We start from the raw sequence: 25,566 nt of genomic DNA, 5'->3' as shown, positions 1-25,566 counted from the left end.
TTTCCCGTTGACATTTACCTTTTGAATCCTATCACTTAAATAAGAAGTGAGAAGATCCAAAGCAATGCCTCTTATACCATAGTGGTGTAGCTTCCTGATAAGAGTTTTATGCTGCACACAATCAAATGCTTTGGATAAGTCACAAAACACCCCAAAGGCATCACGTGACTCCTCCCAAGCCGCGAATACACTCTCTAATAATTTGACCCCAGCATCAGATGTTGACCTTCCACGAGTGAAACCAAATTGACCTGTGTGCAGTAATTTATTTTTATTAAAATAAGTAAGAAGCTGACTGAGTATCAGCTTTTCAAAAATTTTACTAAACGTAGGTAGTACTGAAATCGGTCTGAAATTTGTGGGGTCTTGCGTACTACCTGATTTAAACAATGGAGTTATTTTACTATATTTCATCAAATCAGGAAACACTCCACAATCAATACATCTATTAAAAATTGTAACTAAATCAGGAATCAAAATATCAATTAAAGAATTTATGATATTAACTGAGACACCCCACAAGTCGGCTGTCTTTTTCATACTAATTGATTTGAAAGCTACACTAATGTCTGAATAATTTACATGACGGAAAACGAAACCATTATAAAATTCGGGAACATTGTCTTTAATTAACGATTCTGCAATAGTGGTGGAAGAACCTAAATCGTTTGTTAGACTGACTGGGAAAGTAGAGAAAAACTTTTCAAATGCAATGGCCACTTCCAAATCGGAATCAACAATGTGACCGTCAATACTAAGTTTAAAATTAGAATCTTTCACCCTAGTTCTCCCAGTCTCGGCATTAACAACCTTCCAAGTGGCTTCAATTTTATTATTACTATTTCTGATTTTTGTTTTAATAAATAAAGATTTAGCAATTTTGCAAACTCTTTTGAAAATTTTAGAGTAAGATTTTAAGTACTCTTTAAACTCTTCACCACTATTAAACTGTTTTTCATAATATAACATATACAGTGTCTCCCTACTCTTATAAATACCTGCTGTGGCCCAGTCTCCAAAGATAGGACTATCAGTAATTGTAATCTCTTTGGGAGTAAATATTGAATGAAATTTATTAATAAAAGAGTAAAAAAAAGAATTGTACAAAGAATTGGGAGGTAAAGTTATATCTAAAACTAGTAAATTAGTTAGTAAACTAACTCTCATACGTTCCAAACGACTAGCTGTGACAGGTACAACAGCAATTCTTTTCTTAGCCACCTGTTTTTTCTTACTATAGAATTCTACTAGCTGACCAGAGTGGTCAGAATCCAATTTATTAATAATGCTTTTGTAGCATGGAATAATGTCAGTAAATATGTTATCTATACAAGTACTAGTCGTAGGAGTTATTCTGGTTGGCTCCATAAATAAATTAAGTAAATTGTGTGACTTAAAAAGACTTAATAAATTAATGGTGGGACTAAAACTTTCCAAAATATTAACATTAAAGTCCCCACACACTAACAAAGGCTTACCCGACTTGGTAAGTTTGCTTAAGGCCTCATCCATTACTTAAATTCAGATCTTAAATTCATTCAAATTAATTAGACCTTCACGTCGTATCCCACATGTAGTAGGAAACTGGGAAACTTAGTGTAAAGACTCTCCGTTCTCCACTTTCCGCCTAATTTCGAAACGATGTTTGATAGAAGTCGAAACCCAACGCGGCGTTTTGTTTTACCGAGGATGAAACTCTATTTCCCAGAAACAACCCCCCTCCTTAACAAAACCTTTACAAACACTAGAAAATCGTTTCCAAAAATGTAACGTTCCTAGCTCTATGGCTTGTTTACTTCGGACGAAGGTAAGTGGTTAATCTATTTCAGTGTCCATTCGCATGTGAAAAATCAATAAAAACTGCTATTACTAAATTAATAAAAGCCAAGTAAGGGGCGGAGACATGGACTCTAACGAAAGGCCTCGTCCACCAGTCCAGGCCGTCGTCGTCGCTCAGCGCGTGTGGTGGCGGGAAACGGGGAAGGCCTATGTCCAGCAGTGGACAATCGATGGCTATCGCTGATGATGATGATGATGAAGTAAGAATTTTAAAAATCTACATATAAAACTCTTACTTTTCTCTTCTCGCCTCCCTGTTTACATTATAAATATAGATTTATATCTTTACTAGCGGCCCGCTCGCGGTTACACCCGCGTGAACTATGTTATTATTAATTTCTGTCTCCATGACTACGTCCTAGTGACGTCCATGCAAAATTTGAGACTTCTAGCATTTGTAGTAACGAAGTTTCATACAAACTTTCGATCCCAAAAACAACCCCTTAGAAGTCGAATATTGCAAATTCCCATCTTAGCGAGCACCTACGTCCTATAAGTAACTCCTATGCAAAATTTCAGATTCCTAGCACTTGTAGTTTCTGAGATTTCGTGATGAGTGAGTGACCTTTCGATTTTATATATATATAGATCTATAAAAGGCGACTGACAGACCATGCACAGACGAAACTATTGGACTTATTATATGTAGATATGTTAGGCAGTGTAGGGGAGCAATCAGCGTGCTAACCCATATTAATATAAAAGTGGATAAACAATATTTGTACTGTAAGCGCAACGGTCGTGGGCTTGAGGAAGCTACGTACGTATAGTGGGCGAGTCGGACTGGCTATTAATCGGTTTTTATTTTTTTATAGGTTCATGTTTATAGCAGAGTTCCACGTAAGGTCTCATAAAATATCAGTTTTCACGCTCTTATTAGTTTCTGGAGCAGAATTCAATAGTCAGAAAGGAACATCCAAGCTCACCTTTGAAGTAAAGCTCAACTGTACTGTCGACTGTAAGCCTGCCAGCGCAATCATCACTGTATAACTTTGCAAACTTCCATTGCACTTGCATTCTGTCTGCTTGTGGTTTTAAATTTGTATTTCACTTTCACATGGCATAATTATGTGGTTTATATGTTAAATGTGAATTATTGTAATTGAGGTTAGAGTGTCGTCGTTTGAAAACGCGACGATTGTTCTTTCGATAACGAAAAAAACGCGGCGTTAATTACACAGAAAATTGGGAACGTAAAATACGAAAAGCAAAAAAATATCTAGAGCACTGTAACGATCCATACCATAACTAAAATGCGTAGGTAAATAAAAATAATTAATTTAAAAAAATAATAATTTATAAACAAAGTGATATGGGAGTGAAAGTAGGTGACTTGAATGTGAATTGCCTGCTGTACGCAGATGATGCAGTGCTCATTGCATCATCAGAATGCGAGTTGCAGGCGTTGGTCACCACTCTGAAAGAAGGGTGTGAAAATAATGGTCTTAGCCTGAATGCGAGTAAGACAAAGATTCTGGTATTTGAAAGAAATGAAGAGATAATATACTTGGGAGGTATGTTCAGTAGAGATGGAAGATACGAGATGGATGTGGAAAGGCGTATTGAGCCTTAGCTGCATTGATGAGACGGAGAAACGTCAGCACAGCTGCGCGTTTGGCCGTACACAATGCAGTATTGTTTCCGACGTTGTTATACGGTAGCAAAACGTGGGTAATACCTAAGAAGAATAAAAGAAAGATGAATGCCGTGGAGATGCGATCTCTTCGTAGAGTATGCGGAGTCAGCTTAACTGATCAAATCCGCAATGAAAAGATACACAGAATGGCAGGTACTAGCGAGGATGTCACAGTGGGAATAAAGAAGAACATGCTCAGCTGGTTTGGGCACGTCGAACGAATGAGTGATGAAAGAATGGCAAAAAAGATCTATGATGGAAAAGTGAGCGGTAAGAGAGGTAGGGGGAGACCTCAGTTGACCTTCGAAAACACAGTACCAAAGATACTGGAGGAAGGTTACGTAAAAAGCATGAGAATCCCCCGGAGGGCATGTATGAAGAGATTTATGACATTGGACGAGGCGAAAGAGGCATGTAGAGTCCGTAGCGTTTGGCGCTCCGTTCTCTCTGACTACCCCTTTAGGTATAAAGCGTTAAGCTATGTTTGTATGTAATATTTTATATATGTCGGAGCAGGGTTAAAAATAAAGAACAACAAACATGTGTGAACACATAACACATGTACAAATACTTTTAGCAAGAAATAAATAACTAAATTAAATAAATCTAGAATAAGTAAATAAACCAAATAATAACTGAAAGGTTAAATAACCCAACAATTACAAAAGTAAACCAATTATGAAGGGTTATAAGGTTTTTAAAATATTTAAAAAATATATATATCAAACGAACATAACAAACGAATATATCAAGTTAACTAAAAGCTCTGCTGGCAGTTTCCTCGAAGCTCGTGTCTTTTATCAGGCTCAATATTATAGACTTCCTTATAACCTGCTGAAAAATGAAGAGTTCCCGCTTCTTAGTTCGATACTAACAATTTTCAAAAATATTTTTTCGTCTCAACAAATTATATTAGTATTTTTCAACAACCCACATTTTCAACTATGCTCTGCTAGCATTTTAACATGAGTTGCGGCTTAGTAATAGATTTTTTATAATAAAATCATTCATGTTCTGTCTTAAATCAAAGAGTTCCCCAATCGGAGCACAATATGAAAAAAAAATAAGTATCTTTTGTAGAGTTTAAAATGTCATTTTTCGACATTTCATACGCTCAACTATGCTCTGCTGGCAGTTCCTTCAGAGTTATGGTTTTCTTTCAGGCTAAATATCGTAGGACTACATATATTCTATTGCAAAATGAAGAGTACTCGCGTCTGAGTATAATTTTATTTTTACACTGTATCCCGCACCTAACACTTTGCCTCTTTACCAGAGCTAAGATATGAGAATATTAAATATACCACCGAAATAGGAATTGAACCAACAACTATCGCGTACCAAACACAGTCGCACGCTTGTGCCCCTTCTTATCTTTATAATCCAGTGGAAATATGTTTAACTTGCATTGAAAAACTAGCTTCACGTTCTTTCCGTATAGAATGATAGACTGGGGAAATCTAGTGATAAAACAATCTTCTCTTTCTTGAACAATTTTTGAGGCATTCATTATCGGTTGAGTAGTGGAACTCAACGCCGCGCTTATTTAACAGAGCGGGGAGATAAATGTAATTTAAACATAGCCCTTTAGCTAGGATGACCATTGCGTTGTCAGTCTGCATTATGACGATCTTTAACTTTCACCTTATCTTTATTAAAGAAGGGGACCGTCGTTTCAAATGTTAGAGTATGATATGATATATTAAACACATAGTTTGTGTATTTTTGCAACACTACTACTATACGTTTCCAAATTCGGCAGAAAGCGAGTACTAAATATCTTGACACTAGGTTATCTCTGCCTACCCTTCTATATGACGGATACAGCATGAAAAATAAAGATGATAATTAAAATGCATTTCTTTTTCCAGAAACACGAAACACCAAGTGAACTTTACGTAGTATCACGCGGTATCAACGATGTCAGCGAGCTGGCCATCATTTCTTCATACAATGGTTCCTCATATATCAACAACTGGGTGAATGATGTGGTGGATGGAGAAGAAACACCAAGTGTCTGTAACATGGTCAACGGGACCGATTCTGGTATATTCCCACCTTTCGTCGATAGAGAAAATTCTATTTACGCTCTAAACACCGATATTTGTAGGTAAGTTTGCATTCTATAAAAATAGCTTCTTTAGCTTCGCGCTATGTGCGGGATGCACATAGCAGAATAGGTAGAACCTTGGAACCTAATTTTAAGACACTTAGTTTCCATTAACACTTCCGTTGTCTACTTTTCGCCGAATTATGAAGCCGTGCCTTGCCTCGTTACCAAACCGAGGAATATTAAATGTTTATTTTCTTCTCTCTGGTGTCGAAGCCAAGGACGGCGTTGAGATCAGTTCGGCGAAAAGTGGGGAACGGAATGTCTGAACACTACACTAGTTTTCCTCTGCCTACCCTGCTGTGTGCGGGATACATTGAGAAGCTGTATAAATTTCCTCGAGTGGGAATCAAACCCACAACCTGTCACGTATACACTCACACGCTTATGTCCCTGTGCCTCCTGTGATAAATACTTTATCAACACTTTACTTCTGCCTTTTAGGAACCATCGTGGCCCAGCAGAACAGTGTACATTTTTATTTCTTCACTCTGGTATGCCAAAGTGCAACTTTCTCCGCGCGGTCAAAAGGAAAGAACTAAGAGATGTCTGACCGCAGATACAGCGTATAATAATCCAAAATATTTATATTACAAAATATAAATATTTTGAATTATTGAATGACTGACAGACAACAAACAAACAAAACTCCTGGACTTGGTATATAGGTAGTAGGTGTATGTGTGAAATTTAGAGGGGAGCACTAACAGAACGTTTCCAAAATTGCAACGGTAAAAACGGGATTTTCCATTTGACGTCTTAAAGTCCACCCTAACAAGGTTACAAGCGGGCGATTACTGATGTTAATAAACTATTATCTATATATATAAAATCGAAAGGTCACTCACTCATCACGAAATCCCAGAAACTACATGTGCTAGGAATCTCAAATTTTGCATAGGAGTTACTTATAGGACGTAGGTGCTCGCTAAGACGGGAATTTGCAATATTCGACTTCTAAGGGGTTGTTTTTGGGGCGAAAGTTTGTATGAAACTTTGTTACTACAAATGCTAGGAGCCTCAAATTTTGCATAGACGTCACTAGGACGTAGTCATGGAGACAGAAATTAATAATAACATAGTTCACGCGGGTGAAACCGGGAGCGGGCCGCTAGTAATACATATACTTAAATATTTACAGATCAGCAGAACTGCGTTATCAGTACGACACCGAATATGAAGGTATACCCGTTGCCAAATTTTCGGCCAATGAGTGGTTTTTGGACAACGACGACGGTTGCTTCTGCCTAAATCAAACTAAAGGTATTTCGGGTGAAACTGGCTGCCTTTTGAGGGGAGCGATGGAGTTGTTCAGCTGTATGGGTAAGTCATTTAAATATATATTATAATACTAGCGGCCCCCACTAGCGGCCCCCATTAGTCTATCATATACAATTCAATTCAATTAAATGAAAGATATCATGTATTTAGATTGATTTATTTTAAAAATTCATATCACCACTCTGCTGCAAGTAGGGTACTTGCGTGAAGCTGAAGACAACAATACCCGTCACGTGCGTGTGAATGAACTATAATACTGTGTAGGTATGAACTAGTAGCAGAATTAGAATAGTTCCGTTTCTCCGTTCTCCGCCTGAAGTCAAGACATTGTGCGTTGATGGACGTCGCAATTTGTCCTACTTGAGCCGAAAAATAAAAACAAATTTATAATTTCCACACTGACGATCAACCTCATAACCGTCGCATGTACATTCTCTCGTTATGCCACTGTCAGGTCTGTCCACTACCAGGACCCCCTTACTATCGTGCACCAACAGAACTCTGTCTCGCCACGTTCGAGATTACGTGCGTTCATTCAGAATAATCAATGCATTTTGTATGTTCGATAAAGCCTTATTTAGGAAATAAAAATCTTTTGGAGAGACTAATGGAAGTTGGTTATATAATTTTATTTTTGTGCTTTCAATGGATATAAATAGATTTACTGTGTGGTATTGGCTTTAATATAACACGATAATGGGTAGAAAAAAAATATAAAAATTAAAAAATTTAATCAGACAAAACCTAGTGTTAAGACACTCCGTTCCCCACTTTCCGACGATTTTTTCGAGGCATTGCGTGTTGAGTAACGGAACTCATTGCCGGGGTCTCTGCCTTATTGCCAGAGCGAAGAAATGAAAATATTAACAAATTCAAATTCAAAATATTCTTTATTCAAATAAACTTTATAAGCACTTTTGAATCGTCGAATGAACATATGAACAAAAAGCTACCACCGGTTCGGAAGGCAGTTCTGCTGAGAAGAGCCGGCAAGAAACTCAACAGTTGCTCTTTTTAAAGTCAATGGTATATTTTACTATTACATTAGTTGGCAGCTATCCTGCCTGACATTCAATAGACATTAATTCCATACATCTTTATCCTCTAAATATTCTTGAACAGTGTAATACGCTTTACTTGTTAGAATTTTTTTTACACATATTTTAAATTTTGGAAGTGGCAAATTAAGAATACACTGCGGAATTTTATTATATACACGTATACTCAGACCCATAAAGGATTTATTAACTTTCTGGGGGCGAAAACTTGGTGTAACAAGCTTATCTTTATTTCTCGTTTCTATCATATGACTGTCGCTATTTTTGCTATGACAATGTATATTTTGTCGGACAAACAGAATATTATAGTATAGAAATTGGGAAGCAACTGTAATAATACCTGCATCTTTGAAAACATCTCGCAGAGAATCTCGAGCTCTTAGATTATAAATATATCTTACGGCTCTTTTTTGGAGAATAAATATTGAATTGATATCTGAAGCACTGCCCCATAACAGCATTCCATAAGATAAAATACTATGGAAATAGCTAAAGTAGACTAGTCGGGGAGTTTCAACGTCCGTCATTTGTCTTACTTTCTTAATTGCGAACGCGGCAGAGCTGAGTTTATCTGCAAGTGCTTCCAGATGAGCGTTCCACTGGAGTTTGGAATCTATAGTAACACCTAAGAAAATAGCTGATTCCGACACATTAAGAGGTTCTCCTTTAATTATTACATTAAAATTATGTTTTTTAACATTTGGTAAGGCAAACTGGATGCATTTCGTTTTTTTAGCATTTAACATTAGATTATTAACATCAAACCAACGAAGAATATGCGATAATGCACTATTCACTTCGTCATAGTTTATTATATTTCTGTCAACCTTAAATATTAAAGAGGTATCATCCGCAAAAAGTACAATATCACATAGGTTCTTCACATAAAAAGGCAGATCGTTAATATAAAGAAGAAATAAAAGAGGACCAAGTATAGATCCTTGTGGAACGCCCATCTTTAGAGGAGATCCAGATGATTTTACATTATTTATACTAACCGTCTAGATTCTTTGGTTTAGATATGAGGCAATAAGGTCAAGGGCAGTATCCTGTATACCATAATGTTTTAGTTTTAACAACAGAGTTACATGGTCTACGCAATAAAAGGCTTTGGATAAGTCACAAAACACTCCAATTGCATTTTGGGACCTCTCCCATGCGTCATAAATGTGCTTTAGGAGTGCGGCACCCGCATCCGTAGTGGACTTGCCTTTGGTGAAACCATATTGCTCACTATGGAAACAATGATTAATATTTAAGAAAATTGTGAGCTGGTTGAACATTATTTTTTCAAATATTTTACTTAAGGATGGCAAAACAGAAATCGGTCTGTAATTTCCAGGCTCAGATCTATCTCCACTTTTGTAAAGCGGCACTATTTTGCTATATTTCATTAAATCAGGAAAAGTACCGGATTCTACACAATTGTTAAAAATTAAAGCAAGGTAAGGAGCAATATTAGGTATAATTGAATTAAAAACTTTAACAGACGTGCCCCATAAGTCACCAGTTTTCTTTAAATTAAGGCTTTTAAAAGTTTTGACAATTTCATCTGGTGACACATTCTTAAACACAAAATTTTGTCTACAACTATTTACATGGGTTTTTAGTATTAATTCTGCTTCCGAAGGAGATGATGGCAGTGAACGTGTTACTTCAGTAGATATATCAGAAAAAAAAATTTGAAAAGTATTTGCCACTTCTAAATCTGAATTTAAGATTATATTATTAACTTTTAATTTAATAGGTTCACTGACAGCTCTAAATCTCCCAGTTACAGTAGTGATAGCATCCCATGTAGCTTTAATTTTATTATTAGAGTTCAAAATTTTTGCTCTTATATGCATAGACTTAGCCTGGACACATACCTTTTTAAATATTTTTGAATAATTTCTAACTTTTAACAAGAACGCCGGATCTTGTTTCCATTGCCTCATATTATATAATTCATATAGTTTATTTCTGCTTCGGTATATACCAACAGTTGCCCAGCCGCTAAAAGTTAACTTCGAGTTTTTATATATCTGTTTAACTTTAAAAATGTTATCAAACTCTGTAGTGAGTAAATTAAAAACTTTACAATATAGCTGATTCGGATTTAATCCGGTTATTTCTAAGTTTGCAATTTTTTCACTCACTTTATTATTAAAAAGATTAATTTTATTTTCAGTAATTGGTCTAATTGATATTATTTACGTTCTGCGACTATTTATCTATTATCGAAAACATTTGACCACAATGATCCGAGCTAAGATTAGTAATAATTTGTTTTTCTACAGTCTCACAATGACAAAAAACATTATCTATACAAGTAGCGGACGTATTCGTTATACGAGTTGGTTCAGAGAAAATATTAAACAAATTAAAAGATTTAAATAAGTTTAAAAGACGAAGGCTTAATGATGTCACCTGTAGTATAACTATATTAAAGTCTCCGCAAACAATTAAAGATTTACTATTCGAACTCAAATTATTCAAAACATCCTCCATTTTTTCTTCAAATACTTCAAAACTACCTGAGGGGGGTCGATACACGCATACTATAATAAGTCTATTGAATTCAACGCAGGACAATTCAATGGAGCGTTCGTCGGAGAGAGCTACTATATCTGGTCGCGATTTACAACGTATGTCATTTCTCACTAATATAAGCGAACCGCCGCGGATGGCCTTCTCTCTAACGAACGAACTTGACAATGTATAGTTTTCAATATTTACTGTAATAATAATAATTTATTCCCTCGATTGGGAAACGAACCGACAAACGTCGCGTTACTGTCACACCCTTGTGCTCCTGCGCCACCACGGCTTCTATTATACGAGGCCGCAAAATATTTAACAAACAAAATATACAAAACATAATATGTAGATTGGGGCCTGTCGTGAAACAGGGTCAGAGCCGCCTCTCAGCACACAATGTTCTCTCTGCGTACCCTGCTATGTGCAGAAAACAGCGCGAAGTTAAGAAAAAAAATAAAGTTACATGTTTATTTGTGAAAATAATTCGTTTCATAATTTTATCGAGCATATTCATATATAACCTTCGTTTTGCCTTTATAGCTATTACTGCTATTTGATTCTTCAGCGAGGTAGGTACAGAGAGCTGCCTCTTGAGAGCAGGTACCAACAATAGCATTAGCTTTTTGCAAAATTTCGAGGCAATACGCACTTAACAGGAAGTGGCGGAACTTAACACCGATGGGCATCGAATCCATAACATAGTATATGGTCACAGTTCTCATTATGCCCTTATAGTTTAACATACAAAGTAATATGTATCGATTGTTGACATCAGGTCACGGCGCGACCTAGATGCACATAAAAATGTCTTTTAGTACCGTTACTGGCACTATTACGGTTATTGCACACAAAAAGTTTTTGTGCTCAGTAGGACAATGTCTGTTTGTTAATGTGATGGTACTTTTGGGAATTAGAAGTGTTTAATATAAAAAGAGATAATTCAGGATGGATTACCCGAGGATAGTGTAATACTGGCGGATAAAGAGAGGTGGACCAGAACGATAAAGTGAAAATATTGTATTCCTCCGAGTGAGAATCAAATCCACAACCGCGTTTACAGTTACACCTTATCACAATGAGTCACGGTGACTTCTTTATTTATTTATATAATATATGTTATTCAATATAATATAAATTCAATATACAATTGTTTATGTTATATGACGATATTAAGTGATTTAGGCATGTAAGGCCGGTAGGTAACCTCTTGACCCGGAGCACCACCGTCCTCCACACGTCCGTCCTTTCTCCGCACTTGTTGATATTGAAAATAGTTAAGAAACACCGAGGCCTACTTCAATTTTTATTAAACAAATACACGGACTTAAAATGATTGAACGCTCAATATGCATTTTGTTTTGTTTATATTTACTATATTGTTTTTCAGCACAGCATCTAATTGAAATCGCGACAGCTTTGGGTTCGATTCCCACGAACGACGAGAATAAGTTATTTTCATTTCTTCGCTGTGGTTACGAGACAAAGCGTCTTGAGTGGGTGCGTTGGGACCTGAGTATCCTAACACTCCCACTCCTAGGTTCCCTCTGCATATCTAGATACAGCAAGAAGCCCAACATGTAAAATAGTCAAAAATAATCAATTTTTTCCTCAATGCACGTATATACTCGTATGTATGTAAATTTGCGACGACGACAGTGTGACCTTTACTTTTCCGCGATATTATAAAACGTAAGTTGTTTGAAGTGACCGAAGTTAACGAGTCTTCACCCAGCTCCATACACCGCCAGCTGTCATACACCGTATACGAGCATTTTCAAGGAGAACCGCTATATTATTTGTCACCTATTAAAAATAATAAATATTCCAAAATGTTCGGAATGGAAGAAACAATTAGATTCATTTAATGCGGGCGCTTCGCAGTCGAGGGAGGGATAAGTAAAATACGACGCTCGGTTCTGCGATGCGCAAACAGTAAGATGCTCGTGGCCGCGTTGTTAATAAGTGCCTTCTCTGTGGCCACCGCGCGTGTTTACGAACGGTGCGAACTGGCACGCGATCTGACCAAACTCGGTATACGTAGGGACGATGTGGCTACGTGGGTGTGTATCGCGTTCCATGAGTCCAGATTCGATACTGCCTCAAGGAATCCCTTCAGTGGAGACCATGGACTGCTACAAATAAGTGAACTGTACTGGTGTGGTCCCGGAAAGGCGTGTGGTGCACCGTGCTCTGCTTTCCGGGATGAAGATATATCTGATGATGTCAGATGTGCCCTCCAGATTTATGAAGAGCACACTCGCTTGCAAGGGAACGGATTTCTAGCGTGGGTAGTGTATCCACAACATTGTAAACACAACGCAAAAAAATACTTAGTGGATTGCGAGGCCACAAAATCTGTTTCAAAATCTGATGAAGCACGGTCCCTCAAAATACTTGAAAAGAATATTACATATCAACCTCAGCTGACTTATAATTATGCAGAAAGTAAGAAACCAAGTTTTTTGGCTATCAGCGATTTATTTAGAGCACATATTGCTCGCGATTTCGAACAAAACTATTACGAAAATAAAAAGCAACCTAACTGGTTAAACGTTAAAATAGATAACGTAAATAACGTTATAACTCCAGTCGCGGGACGAACTAGTCCTCGTGCTGTCGCTACAACGACAGACCCTACTTTAAAAGGTGTAAAACCGCCATCACCAAGAAAAATAGAGACGAATCAATTTCGTCGACGTATGTTAAATTTTGACGTTCCTATTAAATATGATTATAATTTGGATGAGCAAACAAAAACAACTAAGGCGCCGAGTATTGACAATGATTTTTTATCTCACAATATTTTTATTAACCGAGCAAGAGCGTTATCAAATTTTAATTTGAACTATATAGAAAATAATACACAAAAACCAGCAACAACTGTAGAAGTGAAAACGAGTAAAATAAATGTATTAACCAAAAAACCCACATCAACGACTATGACAGTGCCAATTCGTATTTCTACAAGAAGAGGTAAGGCAAAATTTGTCACAAATTTAAATAATTATGATGAACAATCCTATCTTCAGAGAACAAAAATAATTCCTTCTAGTAATTTAGCTGACAGTAATAGACAGATAAATAGAGTCAATATAACACGAGATTTTATTGAAATATCTCCAATGCAGAATAACATACAAATAAACGAGCCAAAGAGAGCAATGAATGAAAATATTAGTATATCAGAAATAAAATTGAGCACTACAGAAAAACCTGAAATTACAACAAAATCTCAAAGTACAAGTGCACCAAAGCTATCTAGATCTTCATCACGATTTTTTTGCGACAGCCAAACAACAGCACGACCTAGATTTACTTGGAAAACAGTATCTAGTTCTCTATTTTCACAAAGGATGTCTACTGAAAACCCTAAAATTTTATCAAGTGCATCAACTCCTGCACTAGCAACTACCGCAATTACCTCTTTATCAACTTCTGTTTCTACAGAGAAGACACCTGTACAACCATCTTCAGCTAAAACTACTCAATCTATTTTTGATTTATATTTAAATCCGACAAGAGCTACTATACGACCATTTCAATTTGCAACTTTTAAGAATAGTCCGTTCAAGCTAAGAATATTTTCAGGAGGCACAACTACACCACCGCCTTCGTTTATAAGAAAAACTCGGTAACGCTCGACCTGAGATAGAGTATTACTTATCACTGCCATATTATAAAATATAATATAGTTTAAATTAAATGACAAAGTACTAAAAAATCAAATATATAAAATATATCTACATTTTACTTAAAATATCTAAGCTTCACTACAAAAATGTATGTCTGTCTTTTCATAAAAAGAGTAAAAGGCTAAAAGGTAATTCGATCTCGACGTAACAGAAGTGAGGGGCCACAACTAATTTAATATAGGAAGCGAAAATGTGAATATTTTAAGTGTAGCACCAAAAAGCATTTATATTTTAGTTAATTAATGTTTTTATATAGGATAAGATTTGAATAATGGTTTATATTAATGTTATTAATATTATGCGATATTAAAAGCTGGTTTTCTCGATTCTAAGTTGTTTTATTGTAAATGCTAAATGTAAATTACTTTAAGGCGTCACTTTCATTAGGAATTGTTACCCATGCATTAGAAAAAAATAACAAAAAAGTAGAATCAAGAAGAAAATATCAAAAAATATTGTTTAATATAACAATATCTTTTCAAGTCCTAAAATAATCGTATAATAAATTAATAAACTTTAATATTGTAACAAACAATTCCACTTTCACACAAAATCTGCTGAACAGATTTCGATGAAACTTTATAGTAATATAGCTTATAAAGAGATAGATATCAGAATAACAGAAATTGTATAATATTACAATAAGTGTAAGCGGTGGAAGCCGCGCTTAGGTCGATAGCTTATTATAAAGTACGAAAGTCAACAATCGAGCTGTTTGAAATGTACCTATATTCGAAGCAATTTTTTCGATGCGATTTTCCAAGAGATATTTTTCAGCTTCACCTTTCACGCTGTATCCCGCACACAGCAGGTGGAGGGTAGGCAGAGGGAACCTAGTGTTAAGACACTCCGTTCCCCACTTTCTGCCGAATTCTGGAGGCATTGCGAGTTCAGTGGCAGAAATCCACGCCGCGCTTTACCTCGATACCAGAGCGAAGAAATGGAAATATAAACGTAAATAAATAGTTCACTTCCCCGAGTGGGGATCGAACCCACAACCATCGCGTTGCAGTCACACCCTTGTGCCGCTGCGCCACGAGGGCCTCAAGAGAGAGAGATATTTTTAATTAGAAAATAATTAGAAAATATTTGTAGAATGTCTATATAGAACGGTTAAAATAAATATTTCCATTATTGAAGATAACATACTCGTGTCCAAAGTCCCCGTAAGTTTCATGTAGGTATGCTGAAAGTTATTGAAAGTCAAAAATGTTCGACTGGTGAGGTGGTGGTGGTGGTGGTGGTGGTGGTGGTGGTGGAGTTTGTACATCACAACATTATCAACAGGAACTATATCTTTTTTCTCGGAATCTTCACTTCTGAGATGTAACGATCCTAAAACTCGTGTAGCCAATGTCAATGTCTCTACCAAATTTTAGCTCAATGCATTTTTTAAATAATTTGTGCTCGTGATTTTGCCTGTATGAGTTACGGAAATGGGTGAATAAAATTTAAAATATATATTTTTTCATATTATACGTTAAAAGGTGTGAATGTTTTCATACATTCGAGCTTTGATTCAATTTTGATTCGATTTTTCGAGCATTCGATTTTGAGCGAAGCGAGCAGAGCGCTCCACTGGAGACTTTTTACACTCTTTGTGACCAATAGGCTCCCCATGGGGCTACATGTCCCCTCCGTGTGACACTAGACGCCTGGTAGGTACCGATCAACATGTGAACACGTTGCGGACGCAGCGAGCCAACTGTGTATTGAGGTCCGATTCGTCCCCTAGTTTTGTGAACTTATTAAGAAAGAGTTTAATTTTATATCCCTAAGGCAATGATTGGTCTTCACAATACAATCCTAGCAGGAGTCTAAACACTGCATTCCCGACGGGTGTACACGCGAAGGTACACCCGTCGCGTTCACAATCAGAACTTATTACATATAACACATACATTAAATGTCAATGTCACTATTACACTATCAACCATCAAACCTGTTGCCTGATACTTGTAAAGTGTTACATAAATATGACAAGGTGGGCCACCTTGGTCTCTTTAATAATTTTGATCATTAAATTATTATAATTATGAATTACTTTTATATGTAAGAGCGTGGAGCTGCCACGCGCTTAGCCTAATTCGCTAACTGTTTAAACTTATATTCTCAAATGATGTTCTCTGTTCTTCTACTTTCTAACGAACATCTCCATATATCTTTACAGACCCCAGTTTGTGTTCTTAGCAAGCAATATTAAAATATTTCATCTCTATATATAATAAAACATTAAAAATATGTTGTCTGTACATTTAGAATTTTTAACTGAAATGGATAGAGGGGCTCTTAAAAAGAATAATAAAAAGCAAAAATTGAAAAGAAAGAAAGAATTGAAAGCTTGTCTGTCTGTTTGCCCTTCTGTCTGTCTGTCTGTATTTTCACGCTAATCTCTAAAAGTACTGTACCGATTTACGTAAAACTTTCACCAATTTCTTTGTTTTAACCCAGGTTAACATCTTAAGTTTGTTTCATCAAAATCGGTTCATTAAAAAAAAGTTATACTCATTTGAATGAACTCAAGGCATGAGTTTGCCTGCAAATATCTATACTTATGCAATCTATACTAATATAATAAAGCGGAAGAGTTTGTTTGTTTGTTTGTTTGTTTGAACGCTAAGATCTCTGGATCTACTGGATCGATTTACTTTGTTTTTGTTTTGTATGAAAGCTGCATTCTTCAGAAGTGCTATAGGCTATATAATATTACATTACACATATATACTAATATATTAAAATACTTTCTAATTTGACATGCAATTTTAATAACAACCGTCGTCGCTACGCGACCGCGTTTGTTACCGCGTCATTTTGATATTCACTCTTATGAAAATAAATATAATAGTCACTTTTAGCATTTCATCTAGATTGAAATTATATTTCTATACAAATTATATTCTTATATTTCAAGCAGGCGTAGCCGCGTCAGGGTCCGCTAGTCAATATATATACTTATAGTAAATCTGTATTTGTTTATAATAAATTTGTATTTTTAACCGACTTTTAAAACAAGGAGGGAGTTCTCAATTAAACATTTTCGATTCGATATTCGATTAATTATTTTGGATTCGATTTCGATATTGGATTATTCTAATGTTTCTGAACGAGTAAATTAAATTATCCATTGACATCAACACATTTGACTGTCAATTCTGTTTCTTAAATGAATAAACATGTAGTTCAAGCGGGCGAAGCCGCGGGGGGGCCGCTAGTTATTATAATTTTTTTTTTCAGTTTTACGCATTAACGCCCATTACAAGGTAGACAGAGAAAACCTAACCTGACAAAACTCTATCCCAAACTTTAGTTTTACTTTCTTTAGCTAATTCAGGACATTACTTGCTGAGTAGCGGAATTCAACTCCGCGCTTTTGTGTTGCTTTGTCTAAGACAAAAACAATGTTACGCGAGGAGATGGAGTCCACAAACATCGCGATTACAGCCACTGCCCCACTGCCCCACTGCACCACTGCACCACCTTGGCTCAATTAAAACTACTTAAATTATGAAAGGAGAAAGTAAGATATGCACATAAGGTGCTCTGCTCTTAAATTACATACTTTCTCGAATTTAAAACATGTTTAAGTAAGTTCTTTTTAGTTTACCTTTCTCTTTATTTTTTCATTTATTTAAAAATATATTTTGATATCAATTTCCAGATTAATTAGTTGGTTCTGGAACAGCCACGATGAAAAAAAACCGGCTAAGTGCAAGTCGAATTCACGCACGAGTTCCGTACCGTTGTACATACATATATAGAAAAACGATAAAAGACCATGTCTGTTGTATAGGAGCCTCCTTAAATATTTATTTTATTTTGCCTTTTAGTCTTTGTTGTTACAGTTGAAGCGGAAATGCATCATCAGTGAACATTTGAACTGACTAATTATCACGGTTCATGAGGTACATCATGGTGACAGACAGACAGATAGTGGAATCTTAGTAAACGAAACGGTTTCCCGTTAAGTTGGTCAAACTCAAACAAAAGTTGACCCAATAGTAGCATGTTAAAAATATTAATATAATTATGTTATTACACTACCGTACAAATAATACTCACACACCACACTTTCGATTTTAGAAAATCTTTCTATAATCTAATATTGTAAAGATAAGTAATTTGTTTGGTGAAACGCTCCAATCTCAGGAACTACTGGTGGTGTTTCGCAAGGACACTTATAAGATAATCGTTTCGGTGCAACCCACTGTGCCTACGATCGACGGTAGAACCTATTTTTATTAAATAGGAAATATCATCCATCCAGCAGCCTTTTAAAGTCCACTGCTGGACCTGCGCTCTTTGAATCCAGCGGGTAATATCATATTATATAAAAATTAAATGGTCAATTTAATTTAACCTTTAATTCAATTCTACAAACATTTGACACCGGACGAGCGACGACGCGCTGTTGCGACATACTACTTGCTATACCGGTATTCGAGGTCGTCACTGTGCCGTCGTGCCGCCACCCGCCACAACGCACAGTGTCCTAGTGTCCAACGCAGTGCACTAGGTTACCTCTGGCCATAAAATGTGAACAAGCGAAGACTACTTGTTAATATGTATATTGTAAATATGTGTTTTGTCGAGAAAAAAAAATACTTGTTTTAGCTTTATGCAGAGATCCTAGTGTCAAGACATTCCCTTTTGCGCTTTCCCTTCGAATTCCAAGCAATTTGCGTTGAGTGGCGAAGCTTAACACTGCCTTTTGTCGTAGTAGAACCCACAATCATCGCACTTACAGCTAGATATTGTTCTACAGCGGCACTTTGTATCCCAACAGCAACAGCAACAGCAACAGCAACAGCAACAGCAACAGCAGGTTGCTAGTGTTAACACACTCAGACTTTGCGCCCAAATTTTGGAAGGCCTTGCGTATTAGGTAAGTGGCGGACCTAAACGCCGCGCTTGTTGCCCTGTAATACCAACGTATATCTCATGTTCTAATAGAAAATATGTTAACTGCCCTAATAACAAAAATAATTAATTTGTCGTTGTTATTTAGTTTAGTAATATATATTTAATATATTAATAAATAGTATTAGTTGTTATCACATTCTTTTATCTTGACACTGAAATTCGTGTAGCATTGTAAGAAGAGGGAACCTAGTGCTATGACACTCTATTCATTCATTTATCTCTGCACATTCTTTATGGCAATCAAGCCCACATGTCCTTTAAAACCAGATATTTGCTTAACGCTGCAGTGTTTGTTTGAAAAATTCCATACAATTTCATATGCTAAGTGCATTATTTATTCCCTCGGCGTAGTGTGCAGAATGAATTTTAAATGATAAATTAGAAATCAAAGAGTACAAGGTGATCTTCGAATGCACTCCCTACCTACGAACGAACGAACTACAGAGAAGTAATTCACGTATATGTATAGGATAGTAGCTTCACGCTTTTTCCCGTATGGCGGAGAAAACCGAGTGTTATTTTACTCCGTTCTCTACTTTCCGCTAAGATTCCGAGACATTGCTTGTTGAGTAGAAATAAAAATAATCCCTCCCACCGAGTAAGAATCGAACTCACACCCGTCACGTTAACAGTAAGTCGTCTCTGGTAACTTATCTGCTAGAATGATTATAAGCTAATAGAGGAGACGCGGCAAAGATTGAAAACTAAGCTATAAAAGAGAAGAAGAAGAAGTCTCTATTATAAATGCTAAAATAATTGTCTCCTGTACTCTTTAATGAATTTTGGCATTAATATAGAGTTGACCTTGAAAATGGACATCCATGGCTCCACCGTCCAATACCCAATAACAACGAACTTAGGGTGGATTGCTAACAGCAACTGTATTTGACTTTAAAACTCTTCCAAATAGAGTAGCTATCTAATATACAAATGTTCTTTAGCATTTATATTTTAATCTTTGACATGAGAACGTCCATCAACCCACTTACTATAGTATCTTTTTATCTATTAGAGGTAATGCAAGGCTATTGCGTATATTGAGTGGTACATGGGGGCTGTACATGGGTACTGCAACTGTCAAATGCTGGTTGTATGTTCGATTCCCGCTCGGGAAAATGTTTTTTAAAACGAAAATGCATCGTCCAATTTTTAAACCATGGTGTGCTTACAAATTGGGCGGGAAAATGCAAGTAATTGATTCTCCCTAGTGGGCATCGAACCCAGATGGTCTCATGTTGTTCAGTAACAGGCACTATTGTCTCAGCTGTCTGACAATTCTAGTTATTCGTTACATGTCCGAGATTTCATCTGCGTTTATATTTATTTAGTAAGTGAGAGAGTTAGTAACTCCACTGTGACGGACGCGGCTTCGCCTGCTTGGAGCTGTTAGCATTTTTTAAAAATTAAGTTTTAACAAAAAGAAAAACCGACCTCTAACAACGAACTAAAAAGTAAAAATTAATAAGTCGGTGCCAAGTAAAACAAACAGGGTTAGTAATTTGATATTGCAACAACTCAGACACTGACAAAGGTGAAATGCACAGTTAAATTGCTCAATGCTTTATATTAAAAGTAAAATATTTTCTGGTGGGTTTTCAGGTACGGTAAATACAGATAGTTGGAATGTTTTCGCATTTTAACTCGGAAGATGTTTTCCATGATAACTTTCTGAGAATATTCACAAGCCCTCTCCTAGAGGTTTTCGAATTCTTTTTTCTGGGTTCGAGCTCTGGAACCTAGCTTTCCGTCTTGTTATGCATTCTTCGTCTTATAATAGTTTTTAAAGGCATATATCATATTACAAAACTTGGCTGGATATGAATACATAACCATTGCAATTATAGTCTAACGATGCACTATGATGCTAGGACAGCCTAAATTTTCAATGATTTTTATGTCATTAAGAGTTACCCACCATACTAACAAAGTTTTGCTGAGGTGACATTTTATTTATTCTTATAATTTAGCTATGTTAATATTGTTCTTCACAGCATATTCCAGTTTACCTCGACTATTATAGTTGTTCATCAAATCTTCTAGATGTATATTTTTCACACATCACACACAGCAGAGGAGGCGTAAGGAACCTAGTGGAACGTAACGCCGCACTTGCCTCGAGTGGGATCGAACCTACAAGCAGTCGCATTTACCCGACATACCTACAGACCCCTGCGCCACGTAATATTAAGCGGGCAATTAGAATGTGTCATAGACAACTTATAATTCTTTTATACAAGCACGCGAGCGACGCCGCGGGTAAAAGTTGTTGGTTGTTGTTATAAATTTATTAGATGTCTGTTCGACATATCATATTGAGGTCAAAAGTTCATACAAGATTTGTCTAAGATAAGGTAAAACTATACTAGACGTACAAAAATAAAAAAAATATTAAGATTTATATTGCAGTTACGAGTAGAATTATATTCAGAAACGTATTCCGTTCGTTTGAGGTCGTCGTCGTCGTCGTCCTGGTTCTGGTAGACAATGTGAACTTATGTTCCATCACTTACTCACTCGCATTGTCTCGAAATTTGAACGGAAAGTAGAGAACGGAGTGTCTTATCATTAAGTTCCCTGACCTGGTGTGAACACACACACACATACACTAATTAATAATTTTCGCCTAATTTTCTATACTTTCCAAGTTTCCAAATGACCATTAATCTATTTATTTATATGGCTATTTTATGCTCATTTATTTACTGTCACTAGCATTAGTATATCTTAGTTGAACAACTTCTGACTGGAAAAGTGAATGGTTGTGGATTTTATCATCAAGGAATTATATTAGTTTATATATGTTTTTTTAATTTCACGCTGAATCCCGCACATATCGACACTTGTACTCACCTCATAATTATTATGATTGTTAGCGTCCATTTTAGACATCTTGTATTCAAACGGATAGGTCTGTGAATCGAAAATGTTTTAAAAAATTAGTTTTACGCTGTATTCGTTCTCCACTCTCCGCCGAATTGTGGAGGCATTGCGTGTTGAGTCGCGTGCACAGCGTACAGTCACACCCTCGCTGCCTCGTGCCGCTGCGCCACGACGGGCTCGAATATAAATGACACTACTGATATACTCGTATGTAATATATGTATGGTAATACATATATTAATAATTTAATATTAAGCAACTAATTTCTAATCAGGAAGCCGCACATTTAAAGCCGGTTCTTAATTAAACTATAAAAATGTAATTTAATCTTGTTGTTTCTTGTAATGTCCAGTTTTTGCAATGTTTCAACGTATTATATATAATACTTGTCGTTCCCTCTGACTTTACTTGACTTGTCAAGACACTATTTGTGTCTCTCACTCACTATCCACTGAGAATATTTGAAACATGAGTTGAGTGACGGAACGTACCTCCCCGTAGTTGTTACACAAAGGAAGGTGTTGACTATTGACTGTGCTCTGCTTACATGCCACTGAACTGATATGATGAACCTGTTTGTGGGAAACTTTTCATATCCTGTCGTGCCGCGTGTCCTAAATTAAAACACACAAAATAAAAAATCTTATTTTTGTTTACAGAAATAATTTGTGAGTTACAAGAGAAGAATTTTTATAGGTTTCCGTACTTTTGTATATAACAGTGTCGGTCGGTCAGTCTATCTTTTTCTGTCATACTTGATATTTCCCTTTATTTCCTACTGTCAATTCTCAATCCTTGCCAAATTTTACAATGCCAACCAACGCTTTATTTTTGTTCTGAAATTAATTTCAGCTTGATTATTCTACATAATCTTGAGAGATAAGGTATTGACAGACGGACGGACGGACGGACTATCATTTTTGTACTATAGTTCATTGTGTTTTCATATTTTCATAATAAAGTGGAGTGGGGTAATAAAGAGCCAACTTCAACGTATAAAACACTTGTTGGTTATTTGTTAAGTGATCATTTAAAATAGAATAGGGTGGTAAAATCAAAACAACTACTTAATTGGTACGCAAAGGAGGTCTTGCTTAGAAACAAACGTTCCGGACTCGTACTCGTATCAATAGTTTGTTATCATTATATATATTGACTGTGACGTGTGCATAACTATTTTTGATACTTTACGTTGCTGATCGCGGCGCCCTCCATACCATGCTATGTGGGAATGAAAATCCTTAATATTTGCGTTTATTTAGTGTTATTCTTTTAAAGCTACTAACATTGCGTAAGATACAGATTAGCAAGCAAACTTAAGCTTGTCAACTTTTACGAGTACCCAGAACAACGTCAACAGCACTACTAACTTATGTAGATTATGTGGAGGAAAATGTATTTTAACAGCGCATATTTCCTTTAGTAACTCATTAAAACAGTGTTTCTGTAAGCACACTCATTATCAAAGAGAATTACTTATATTGCGAGCTGTTAGCGCACGCCAAGGACGCGACGCGGACAAACAGAGAAAACATAGTGTTAAGACACTTCGTTCCTCACGACCAATCTATCTAGCTATCGACGAGTAATTGCACGTTAAGTGGCGACACAAACGCCTTTATTAATACTTGTTAACTACACGCAGAAACGTAAAAACTATAATGAACTGTCGACATTGCTAATGATTACAACCAACATATATACTTTATTGCACGTGTCTTTCTATGGAGTAGTAATCTCTGCAGTTGTTTTCTTTTTATATAGTACTAGTGGGCCCGGACGCGGCTACGCCCGCGAAAATATAAGCCTAAATCATTAAAATAAGTTAAAAAATAATAATAAGTGGAGATTTATTATTAGAAAAAATATCTGAGTAACCGAAATGAACAAACCAAAGAAGTAAAAGTAACTAAAGGAAATTCTTAATATTAGAAAAAAAAACCTAAAGTTTGCTGTGCGCGCGTACTGAACATTTTTCTATATTAAATAATTATTAATTTTTGCGAACAATATTAAATAAAATCTCAAATGATTAAAATTACGATATTTTAAGTGTATAACATCGGTATAGATAACCGAACTGAGATAAATTAATTATAAGCAGCAAATAATTACATAAAAAATAATAGTAATTCGAAAATCTATAAAAATTTACAAAATCATCAAAGTCATCCGCCCGTTCGCGTGGGTCATACTCATATTATGCCGCCCGAAGGCTAGGTCATTTGGAATCAGTCACATCTTAATTATTTATTAGAATGTTATACAGTAAATTATAATTTCCATCTAGATGAAATGCTAAAAGTGACTATTATATTTATTTTCATAAGGATGAATATCAAATTATAGAAATCATCTAATTTTTGTTAATGATTTGTATAAAGAGATTTGTATAAATCTATATCGGCGCGCACCATGTATGCATTAAGCAAACTCACTGTGGGTGACGTTTTCTTAAAACAGCAAACTTTGCAAGCCGTTGCTTAGCAACGCGTAGCGACGATTGTTATTAACATGGCGGAATAAATTGCTTGTCAAATTAATTATTTTAATATATTGGTATATAACGAAAATATTACAAATATGAGAAAAAAAAAGTATCCTATGTTCATCCCGGGACCCTCAAGTATCTCTATATGAGTATTTTATCACAATTAAATTAGCGGTTTGGCCCTGATTGCGGAAAAGACAGACAGACAGACAGACAGACAGACAGAGTTACTTTCGAATTTATAATATAGGTATGGATAGTGTATCCGTTCAGTGGCGAAATTATAAGTAATGTATTTTTTTGTTACAGGGGCCTTATTAGTGCTGACATACCCTCACTTCTTGTATGCCGACTTCCGGTACAGGAACGGGGTCATAGGAGTTACGCCTGTTGAAGATGAACACAGAATATTTTTAGATCTGGAGCCTGTAAAGATATATTTCATTTAAATAGCGGAATAGCATTTCATTAAGATTATTATCATCATTATGTTGTTTCGTCTTTAAAGATTCACGGGTTCAAAAGAACCCGGTCCTTTAGAAGGCTTGCGTGGGGACACAGGTCCAACACTTAGAGGCCCCTAAGGGAATATTCAAATGTTTTACTGTGACGCATCAGCCGGGATTCATCTCTGGGTAACCACAGGTTGCCCAGAGATGGTCACCGGCTAATGCGTAGGAACAATGGAAACTGTGGAAATCCAAACTAGGTCTATGGAAAGGAATTTGCATGGACTGGCTACTGGGTTATTGATTGAGACTAACGGACGTCCGCCTTTACAATAATCTCAATTTGCATGGTTGGCGGACGGTGACTCGCCCCCCACAAGCGGCGTAGTGGCTCGGGCGCAACATCGGCGTGGTCGGCTGAGGATGTAGATACGTGTGGAGGAGGACCTACTATACAATACCTACGTATTATACCATAGAAATATGTTCTCATTCGGCTAACTTCAAAATACTGTTTGCTGTGAACTATAACACAGTCACGAAGCTAGGGGGGTGCGAGCGGTGCGGTCGCACCGGGCATCAAAAGGAAAAGGGGCATCAAAGTCGACGATCACTTTGTTTTTTCTTTGTTTTTAGACCTTAGACCATTTTAAAGGGCATCAAGTCCCCTAAGCCGCCCCGGGCAGCAAA

General features: G+C 36.3%; 2 protein-coding genes across 3 annotated transcripts in view; both read left to right on the top strand.

Moving 5' to 3' along the window:
• LOC146526767 (sensory neuron membrane protein 2-like) overlaps nucleotides 1-25,566 on the top strand; it is a 39,743-nt gene that overhangs the window by 7,705 nt on the left and 6,472 nt on the right. For both annotated transcript variants that reach the window (XM_085206699.1, XM_085206700.1), the window contains exons 5-7: nucleotides 5,347-5,585; nucleotides 6,727-6,908; nucleotides 24,737-24,855. In XM_085206699.1, the coding sequence (XP_085062825.1) occupies nucleotides 5,347-5,585; nucleotides 6,727-6,908; nucleotides 24,737-24,855 (540 nt within the window). The remainder of the gene's footprint in view (nucleotides 1-5,346; nucleotides 5,586-6,726; nucleotides 6,909-24,736; nucleotides 24,856-25,566) is intronic.
• LOC146526768 (uncharacterized) lies at nucleotides 9,110-14,464 on the top strand. Its single transcript, XM_085206698.1, has one exon. It carries the CDS (start codon nucleotides 12,382-12,384, stop codon nucleotides 14,077-14,079), a length of 1,698 nt encoding a protein of 565 aa, XP_085062824.1. The 5' UTR covers nucleotides 9,110-12,381; the 3' UTR covers nucleotides 14,080-14,464.

Source organism: Heliconius melpomene, chromosome 21 (genome assembly GCF_056956725.1).
Source record: "Heliconius melpomene rosina isolate 202511_hmr_F chromosome 21, ASM5695672v1, whole genome shotgun sequence".
Taxonomy (NCBI): Eukaryota; Metazoa; Arthropoda; class Insecta; order Lepidoptera; family Nymphalidae; genus Heliconius; species Heliconius melpomene.
The sequence above is the reverse complement of the archived record's forward strand: the minus strand, read 5'-3'. Positions and strand labels throughout refer to the sequence as shown.